This window comes from Strongylocentrotus purpuratus, unplaced genomic scaffold, assembly GCF_000002235.5.
Source record: "Strongylocentrotus purpuratus isolate Spur 01 unplaced genomic scaffold, Spur_5.0 spur5_contig_852, whole genome shotgun sequence".
NCBI lineage: Eukaryota > Metazoa > Echinodermata > Echinoidea > Camarodonta > Strongylocentrotidae > Strongylocentrotus > Strongylocentrotus purpuratus.
Window position 1 is genome coordinate 1,131,900 of NW_022145560.1, and position 11,266 is coordinate 1,143,165.

Genomic DNA, 11,266 nt, shown 5'->3' on the forward strand with positions numbered 1-11,266 from the left:
TTTGCGTGTATTCTCTATGGGACATGACTTTTTCTCAAAACTGGATTCTACATTCCCGTCTTTCGCGAGCAATATCTCCGTCGTTTTAGCTTCGTTTAAGCTGAACTTTGAGTATGATGTAGCTGAGACAAAGAGCTATCTCAAATGTACCCTTCATTTTGTCTAAAATTTTAGTTGGACCAGCCCACCTATACTTGTTCCAAACAAGTATTACAAATCTAGTTTCTTTTCCTTTTGCTTTGTAAAAATCACATATCTTTGGTTTGTGTTTTCGTTTCATTTAAAGCTGTTATTATCATTACCATGTAGTTTATATTTTTTTATATTTCATGTTGAATTATCTTGTTCATAGCACTGCTGCCTAATGAAACAGGCCTTCTTTGGTACTGAATGGAACTACCCTGCCGATCAAAGATAACAAAATACAAGAATAAATATATAAATATGCACATAATTGTCTTCTTATGCAATGTATCGTTTCACAGGGGCAGGTTTGGTTTTCTGCAATGACACACGACTGATGCCAGAAGGGACATTCCCACCTATAGCGCTGGCCAGCTTTCCCGGGTCAGGTAATACGTGGGTTAGACATCTCATACAGACTGCAACTGGTTATGCCACAGGAAGTGCGTATACGAGTAAAAGACTTCTTAGCCGAGGTACGAATAACAATTACTTTTCCCTCTCCCGCCAATTAGCTCTTAGGCCTGACGTCATCAGCTCGAGTTTGCCAAACAACCTGACATTTTCAGACTCGGGATATTATCCCGAAGCTCGGAATGGCGCCTTCACAGTTGTCCATGAATCGGTTTCCTCTATATAATTCTATAGAACAAGTTTTCTTATGCATATTCATGATAATTTTCATGTTTTCACAGAAAATGTAATTATCATGATCTGTCAAGCAAATATGACAATTAACTTTATTTTTGTGATTTACATTTTCTTAGTCAGTCTTTGACAAATATATTATATATTTCCGATTTTGTTTTACATGTAATTTAAGACGTAAAATATGTATTTTACTAACAGTAAACCCATTTATAATTTTTTATACATATGTATGTAAGATCTCAGCGCTACTTATTTAACATTATACTCAACTGTATTTTGCTTCAAATGATCTTTGTGATGGGGCAATTGCAGGAGTATATATAAATCTGGTTTAGTCGGTGGCCAGATGCCATGCAATATTGATTATTATTATCAATTGATTGCTGGTCGCTACTAAATAATCAACTGATTTTCAACTGGTAAAAAATGGTCTATAGAATTCTATTTTTTAAAAAATCTATAGAATTTCTATAGGCCATTCTATGGAATGTTTCATAGAGATTCTATAGAGGTCCGTTATAGATTTCTATAGAATTCGTATAGAAAAGTGGCCCACTTTTCTATAGAATCTCTATAAAACATTTTTTATAGAATTGCGTATAGAAATTCTATAGAATTTTTTTAATAACATTCTATAGAACTTTTTTGTAAGGGTTTACTGCAAAAAAAATAGCAGATTATCATCTAAATGTGGATGTTGAAGCCTACAGAAGTATGGAATCAGTCATATTATTTTCAGGTGGAAAAGTGTAGTGAGCAAAGAATAATATTGAGGAAATTGAGACACGTTGTCTCATTTGGGCAATAGAAGAGTCGAGTATTTCAGTAAATATGATTTTCAATTTCTGCAGGTCGACGCTATATTTGCTAGCCAAAAAAGCCTTCTACTGGAGGAATTTTGTAAAAGCCTACTCTTGAAATGCGATTCCGTTACTAGACTTCGCAAAATCTGCTGAATGGTTTACAGAAATAAATGCTTTCCATTAATTTTCAACCAACTCATGACAGGTTTTATAGGCGAAGGGCAACCAGCTCTTTCAGGCAGGGCTCTGACAATCAAGACACACAGTTCAATAAGAATACGGTCGGTGCCATTTTACTTTTACGCAATCCATATCGAGCGATGGTGTCTGAGTATAATAGACGGGAAGCTGGCAAGACGGGACATGCCCGTGAAAAAACATTCAAAACAGCAGGTAATTCGTCCACTACTACTATTACTACTACTTCTACTACTACTACTTCTTCTCCTTCTTACTACTGATACTACTACTATTTCTACTATATATTAACTACGACCACTACTAATGCTATTATAGTACAACTGCTCCTGCTATTATATGTACTACTATTACTACTACTACTTTACTACAGCTACCACCATTACTTCTACTAATGTTCTTTGGAAAGACATTGATCTACATTTGGCCACACTCCACCCAGGTGAAGTAAATGGGTACCTGGTAGGAATTTATTCCTTGAAACGCAGCGCGCGTAACAGCTGCACTGCTAAAGCCAGGGTAATTATGCTGCATTATTGTAGAGCGCTTAGAGACTTCTGACAAAGTAAGTGTTAGGCGCTATATAAGCACTGTAATTATTATTATTATTATTATTATTATTATTATTATTATTATTATTATTATTATTATTATTATTACTACTAATATTATTTCTCCTACTCGTTCGTTCGTGTCTCCTTAGATCAAGATAAATGTAATCTTGATCTTCGGAGTAGTTGCTACAACCGGCCGTGTCAGACACGTTGCCCCGGGGTGCGAGATAGGACTCTTGCAGCGTGCCCCCATTTAAAACAATTATACAATAACAGTTAACATTACATTTAATTAATAGTATGAAACTTTTAAAATTACTCTCATGTTACGGAAACAAATATTATATATATTTATTATGAATCAATTGATTTGGTCGATCCAGTTCGATGACACAAACACGGCACTACTGGACAGAGATCCTAATCATTACAGAGCTTGGTCTTGCTGCTCTGTTCGACAGATTTCTCCTACTGCACTAGAGGGAGTCAGATACTTCCATTCTTACTACTAATACTACTTCTATTATCTATTACTAGTACTACTAAAGTACTACAACCCATTTTCCTTCAACTACGACTGTCTTACTACTATTGTACTACTACTACTACTGCTTCTAAAACTACTACTACGACTACTACTACTACACTGTACAAAAATAATAGTCGAAATAACTCAATAAAATTGAGGAAAAGAATTGCCTTATTTTTATTAAGTAAATATTACCTACGGCATCTTAAGTAGAATTTACTTATTTTGCTGAATAAATTTTTACTCAGTTAAATCGAGTTACATTAACGTAAATAATTTAAGTATTTTAATCATTTTAGATAATTAAAAAAAAAGCTATGATAGGATTACATATTGCACGATTTGGTACCCATTTAATCTAACAAGTAACATCCACTAATCATTCACTACTTCTTTAAGATTGATCACTAATCACTAACACTACTTCTATTTAAGATTAAGATTCGACACATATTGAAAGGCTCCAAATGTTATATATACTTGATCGAAGCATCTTAAAAGGAAAATTGGTTGACAATTTCCTGAAATTTCAAGTTTTGATTTGTTTTGAACTGGGTAACAATTAAAAATTGTCTTGTCTTTGCTTAGCCATGTTTAATGAATTAGTAAATGTTTTAAAGTCCTTAAATTTTCATTCTACCACAAAAAAGAATTGTTTTATTTAAAAAAGAGTTTAATTTGGTCTTAATGAATATTCATAAATTATGTAAATATTTCTATTACGCACTGCATCGGTCCTTACTTTAAAAAGATAAGAATAGTCAACATAAATTGTTTGAGTAATACGTATAATTTCTGATTTTGAGTTAAAATTACTAAATTAATACAAGCTGAAATTACTTAAAGTTCTTATGTATTTGATATTACTTAAATATTCCACGTATGTTCTACTAAATTAAAAGTTTGAGTTAGCAAGACTTAAATTTAGTGCGTAAGTGGCAAAACTAATGTTTTTTAAGTAAATTATACATGGAAAAAATACGTAAAAATTACCAATGAACAAATTATTTTTTACAGTGTACTACTACTGTACTACTACTCCTCCTAAAACTAAGTACTACTACTCCTAATCTTTTATTACTACTGCTACTAATATTGTACTACTACTACTACTACTCCTGTTGTACTACTACTACTACGACTGCTTCTAAAACAACTACTACTACTTACTACTACTACTACTAATATTGTACTACTACTAATACTACTACTACTACTACTGCTACTACTACTACTCCTAATCCTAACACTACTACTTCTACTACTACTACTACTACTACTACTGTTATAATATTACTACTACTACTACTACTACTACTACTACTACTACTACTACTGTTATAATATTACTACTACTACTGCTGCTGCTGCTGCTCCTAAAACTCACTACTACTATTGTACTACTCCTACTACTACCTCTACTTATATTGTATTACTACTGCCACAACTACTACTGCTGCTACTAAAGCTATTCGTATAAATACTACTACTACTACTGTTGTAATAGCACTACTTCTACTGTTATACTACTACTACTACTTCTACTTCTACTACTACTATTATCAACTTCTATTATAAACTACGACTACGACGACTACTACTGCTACTATATATTACTGTTATACAACAATATCAATTACAACAACTACTAGTACTACAAATACTACTAGCGAGCTCTAGATTCTGACACCGAACGACTTCGATTACGAGTGACGTCATTGTTATGCCCGCAGTAGTTGAATCCACGTTGCTAGGGTGTTTAAACGCATGCGCAGCTTTTGTCTCGCGAATTTTCTTTGTTACGTCATATCGATATCGAATTGTAGATATCGGTACGCCTGCACAATTCATTCAATATAATTGAGATTACTGTATTTTGTACTCTGTAATTGGTTTCAATATGTTATATATTACAATTTGTATGAATTAATATTATTTATTGAGTGAATACAATAAAGAATATTACAAAACAAAAAAGCACAGCTGTTCGAACCACAAACTCCTTAATTTCGTCAAAAAAAAGTGAAATTAAATAGGCTGAAGTAACGTGAGTGATCAAATTCATAGGTATTTGATGGTTTCATTGCAATCACTTATATCTTCTTGAATCATAATCTCACCAAATATTGTAGTCTGATGGCCGGCTTCGGCATAATTTTGTGTCCAGGGCGAAGTCGTTGTGATCACTTCAAGAAAGGCCTAGAATTTGCCCGACTCCCGTTGTGTCAGACGACGAACTAGAAGCAGGTGTCGCGCGCATGCGCAGTTCCTCAAAAATGACGTCACTCGTAGTCGAGGTCGTTCGGTGTCAGAATCTAAAGCTCGATAATTATTAACTATAACTACGACGACAACTACTGCTAACATTACAAACGCTGCTGCTCCTAAATTTACTACAACAACAAGTAACACTATAATAACAACAACTACTACTACTATACTGTATATACATACGACAACAACAACGACAGCCACAAAATCACCTTCAACTTCTATTACTACTACAACTACGACGACTACTACTGCTACTTTTTGCTAGTTAAACAAAACATTATTACGGTTAATTAATAATTCCATAACAAATTACAATGATAATTATGAATATTCAATTCGCTTCTACTTTCCTATAGAGTGGCGTAAATATGTCAGCGAAAACTCTGATCGTTGGATCGGGCTATATAAACATTACATCTCCAAATGTCATCATTCGGGCAACACCTGCAAGTCGATGTTAATCGTGTATTACGAGCAACTCAAACTGCATCTCAAGGACGAACTGCGACGAATCCTTGAATACTTGCATATAACCATCGATGAAGAAAGGCTTGCATGTGCAGTTACGAATGCAGAGGGTCAGTTTCATAGACCAAAGAGAAATACAACCTTGGATCCATTCTCAAAGGAAGACAGGAGTTTGGTGGACAAATCTTTGAATTTGTATCGCGATTTGATTGACCTGGAAGGATTAGAGGAACCACCGTCATCGCTTAGTTTCATATCCGAGTGATTTATAGAGTTGAAGACCCACTAATTGAATTACATGTATTTCCTTTGTTTTGAAACTGTAAGTATTCCTGTATAATCATTCATCTTTTGACACGATGAATCATGATTATCCTTTTATACCAATTTTCTCATTATGGTATTAGCGGAAGAGCTTAGGAGTGGTACACGAACTATGTCAGATATCACAAAATATGCATTTGCTAAAGGTATTACAAAGTTTTGGTACGGGGTCATGCATTTAGTTCATATGAGCATATTGGAAGCATATGCGATCCTATAAAATTCAGTGATCGTTGTCGCGGTTTAAATCGAGTCTAAAGGTTATGAAATTTTATATTATTTATGTTGTATAGCTCCCTCTGAAGGTCAATATATTAATTAAGCTATAAAACAATGTTTCTTGACTTAAATCGACTTGACTTAAATTAGCTATTCCCGTTTGAAAATTATATATCACTACTACATAGTCTAAGAATTTCATGGTCGCAGTTACCATTTTACGGCCGTAGGCAGTATTTGAAATGTATCAAAATTTACAGGGAGCACCGGTAAATTTTTATATTCAATATTTCTCGAAAACAAAAGTGTTTTAGGGACTAAATTTTCTAGTGCTTATAATACATTCACAGGGGCATCCAAATATATTAAAATTGTAAAGAATCACTATCCACCCGGCCCAATTTTCCAATTTCCCAAAACTTTGTATTACCTTAGCTGCGAATCTCGCATGGAAGAGATAACACGTGGCGTAACACAAGGATCACTACTAGTTTCCCTACTATTCATTTGGTATATAAACAATTTAAAAACGACCTTCTAACATGTTATCATTCATTGCCATAATTGTGCATGATTATTGATCCTAACGAAGAGATTTTTGTTAATATTGTGAAGAAATACCCCCCCCTGTTTTTCCCTTAATTTTCATTTTATATTTGTCATTTAGCTATGCCAGGACTAGCCTGAATTTATCTTTAAAGAATTGTAAAAGAGAACTTATCTTTATTGAAATATGCATAGCGGATTGTTGTTTCAGTGATGGATGAAAGTAGTAAGATCAGCTGTGATTGTTTACTACAGCGATCAATGAGCGTAGTAACGGCAGCCGATTAGTGCTATTTTTTAGATTTATTCAAATACACAGAATTTGCTATGTGGGACCGGGTATCTGAAACATCGTGTGCGATGTTGAACTTATGTGAATAATTCTTTTATGTAATCACTTACCTTGTCAATGTTTCCTAAAATAGTTGCTTGGTGTCATATTTTCCCTTTTTCTGATAAGACTACTTCTTAAATAATCTAATTTAGCTCACTAAAAGTGAATTCTCCCTAATGAAAATGGAATAGCTTGTATTTTGGACTTCGCACGTAGTGACGTCACAAACTTTTGACCAATTAAAATTGCGGGAGGCTGCAGTATTTTTCTGAGGCGATTTACGGCCCGGGGCCCCAGTATAAAAGGGGATGAAAAATTACATAAATTATATTACTGCATCATCTTCCAAATTACAAGACGTCCACGAAGTTTAGTTCAAACCAAGTTCATTCAAGTTCCATTTCTAATTCCATCTCGTTTTCAGGCAAAAGAAGAGTGAGTTATAAATATTTCTAATATTCATCTCTTGGTATTTTATTGCATAATATCTATTCCTATTTTATATAAAGGGAAATTTAGAGGATTTATCCACAAAGAATATTAATGATGAATCTATTTGGGGTTAAGCCCGACTGAGAATTTGTATTTGATTGTTTGATCAATTGCTTCTTGGAGTGAGAATTATTATCGAATGTTATTATTCGCTTGCTGATTTTTATAATGTATGCGGTACACAAAGAACTAAAGAAGAGTTTTGTTTATTTCTATTCCCTTTTATTCATTACGTAATTTATCAAAAAGAACACAAAATGAAACGTCCGAATGGAGTGAAAGAAATAGGAGTGACGTAGTCACTCAAGGGTACCTCATAAATAATGAACTGTACTTGTACTATATTAGATAATAAGTAGACCTTAAAGACAGTAGAATGTAGAATTGTACTTGAAGAATTTTACTGTACGAGTTGAACAGTAACTAGAATGTTGTACTTACAAGTTATATAGTGAAGTACACTGTACAATAAGTTTTTAAGTGTAGGCCTACATCTACACTAGATAATAATTGGATTATGCTACTTATATTATTGCATGATTAGATTATAATGTTAGATTAAGAAATGGTAATGACATAAAATGTAGCTTATTATGACTTTTGGAGTTGTATTGTGCATGAATGTTACCCATGTCGTTGACAGTGAACAAGCTTATATAACGACTTTGTTAGTCTAATGTTATAGGAGATAAAATCTCGAGGCTATTACATTACAACGTAGATTCGGGGCAGGAAAGAGGCCGGGGTGGTAGAGAGCCAGGAACATAGTAGCCTATCCGATAGGCGTCGGGTTAAATGGCAAGTGTACTAATCGCGTTTGGGAGACTGACATCGGCGCGGGCGTTAGCCCGAGCGCCTATCATCACTGGTCAACTCATCATTATTCATATATGTGTATCGTATGTGTGACGAGCGTATTCTCATGCATGATTCATAAGACTAGCCTTATTTGGTGACCGATCACTTTGATTCAACCAATCAAATATCATCTCCGCGTTCCCCATCGCTCATTGGCCTATTTTTGTCCTTGCCACATAAATATTCATGAAAGAGCTTTGCAGGGGGTTCGTAGATTTTCTACGAACGAAACATGGTACATAAAAGAAAATAAAACTTTTCGCGTGTACCAGTGATGATAGGCGCTCGGGCTGACCGTGCCAATGTTACTCTCCATATAAACGCGATTAGATTACTTGTAAAGCCCGATGCATATCGGATAGGCTAGGAACATAGTAGTGGCGGAGTTGGCGGGATGCTTAGCCGGATTGAGAAGTTTTATAGGGAATGGAATGTACCGCTATGCTGGCATAGGATATTAGGGTGAGAAGAATAGAATAGAACAGAGGTCTATACTTATATATTGCTTGGATCTGTTAGTGATACTGATATTGGAAGATCAATATTCATACATTTGAGACACTTACTCTTATCCCAGTCATTTCTAGAGTAGTTGTAAACCGTAAAGTTAGTTGATGTAAAACTAATAAGTAATAAGTGTACACTGTACGCATAGTAGATTTAGTGACGATTAAATTATTGTCGCTATACACTGTACTTATTTCTAAAGGACATCCATGTAACCTAGGATCGTAGTTTAAACATGTACATGTAAATACTAAGTTATAAATAGTTATGATCGAACATGTCACTTTTACTCTTCATGCGTTTTGAATTGCTGAGTTCTACATTGTTAAAGTTGTTTACATTAATAAATGTTTTGAATTGGGTACAACCCGAACTTATGGTTTCCAAACGAGAAATTACTTAGACCTGGTTTAGTCGCACAGATGCCTGAATGAACTGAATATGATTGTTGATGTGATTGAGTAACTTAAGTAACTTAGAGAGTTCGTATATTTCGAACAAACGTTCCCGTCATCGACGCTCGACAATAGAATATTCTTACCATGCTACTCGTGAGACAGGAGGCGAGAATGAGTGGGAATCAGAAGTATGTGAGATGAGCTGAGCGTCTGTGTTATTGTTGAATGATTGAGGTTCACTGAACCACTGCCTGATTGATGGTGTTCACTGTTCATGCGCAAGTACGAGTACACTTAACAACTGCCGTTGTTAGGCCAGGTGTTCACTGTACACGTGCGCGCCCATGTACGCTGTACCTATGCAAGAGAGTGCCTGTTGTACACTGTACAGCTTGTATGTGTGCAGGCCAGAGTACACTGTACGTTGTCCTGGATGATAGCTGAGATGCATACTTGATTGAATGTTGATGTGGCCAGCCGTTAGTATTCAATTAGGCTTAGTAACTGAGATATTAGACTTAATAGTAAACTTACCAGTCATGTCCTGGATGTTTGATGTGCTGGTCAAGTGGCAAAGGTTGTCCCAATTTTTAAGAAGGGTGACCCAAAACTATTGACGAACTACCGACCCATTTCCCTATTAACAACTTTCTCTAAAATTCTTGAAAAACTTATCTATGTGAGAACTGTAAAGTTTCTCAATTCAAGTAAAATATTTTCCAACTTTCAATTTGGCTTCCGTGAGAAACATACTACCACCCATGCTATACTGCACTTTATCAATAAAGTTTCTTATGCTATGGACAACCACATGCACACACTTGGAATATTCTTGGATTACTCTAAGGCATTTGATACAGTAGATCACAAAATATTGTTATGTAAATTATCCCATTACGGGGTCAGGGGTGCTGCCCTGGATTGGTTCAGGAGCTATTTAGCTGACAGACAGCAATTCGTATCCATAAATGGTTTTGATTCAGAGTTACAAAATGTCAGCTGTGGAGTCCCACAGGGATCACTTCTTGGTCCTCTTTTATTTATTCTTTATATAAATGATTTTCAATATTCTTCTGATGTATTATCCTTTATTTTGTTTGCAGATGATTCAAGCATATTTTTTTCACACAAAGATGCACAAGTTCTTGTGCAAACAGTTAACTCAGAGTTGCGCAATATTACCTCATGGATTCATGCTAATAAACTGTCTCTTAATCTTACAAAAACCAATTATATGATATATAGCAATTCGCTCAAGATGTTGCCCGGTGACATTATGTTCAATGGTGTTCTGATAGACAGGGTAACATCAACTAAATTTTTAGGTCTTTATATCGACGAACAATTGAAGTGGAAAACTCATGTAAATAATCTATGCAAAATATTATCAAGGAATACTGGTGTAATTCGTAGGTTGAAGTCTACTTTTCCTAAAAGCATATTACTAATCTTGTATTCAACTTTAATTCTACCTTATATTAATTATGGTGTGCTTGCTTGGGGCAAATCTCTAATAACACAATTAGATAAAATATTCTTGGCTCAAAAGAGGGTAATAAGAACAATCTGTAATGCTGACTTTCGTGCTCATACAAATCCTCTTTTTTATCATCATAGGATTTTAAAGGTAGAAGATATTTATTATATGCAATTGGGTTCCTTAATGTATGATCTCAACTCAAGTGTACTGCCACTGGCATTAGCCAAGATTTTCAAGAGAAACAATCAAATTCACAATTATGCCACAAGAGGTGCTTCTGCATTCCACTTACCCCATGCAAGGACAAAGTTTACTCTCAACACTTTAGTTTGCACTGGACCAAGGTTTTGGAACACTCTTGACTCAAGCATTAGCCATTCTGTCAGTATATCTGTCTTCAAACGTAAACTGAAATTGTACTTATTGAATAATTACTTAGTTGTTTCTT

The 11,266-nt window shown here is 34.7% G+C and overlaps 1 protein-coding gene across 1 annotated transcript; it reads left to right on the plus strand.

Annotated features, from left to right (window-relative positions):
* The first annotated feature begins 330 nt into the window (after nt 1-330).
* On the plus strand, nt 331-6,231 carry LOC115928250 (WSC domain-containing protein 1-like). The gene is given in 4 exon segments (XM_030995299.1): nt 331-659; nt 1,843-2,030; nt 5,549-5,649; nt 5,652-6,231. Coding segments are annotated over 4 exon segments (702 nt in total). The 5' UTR covers nt 331-520; the 3' UTR covers nt 5,926-6,231.
* Nucleotides 6,232-11,266: the final 5,035 nt, after the last annotated feature.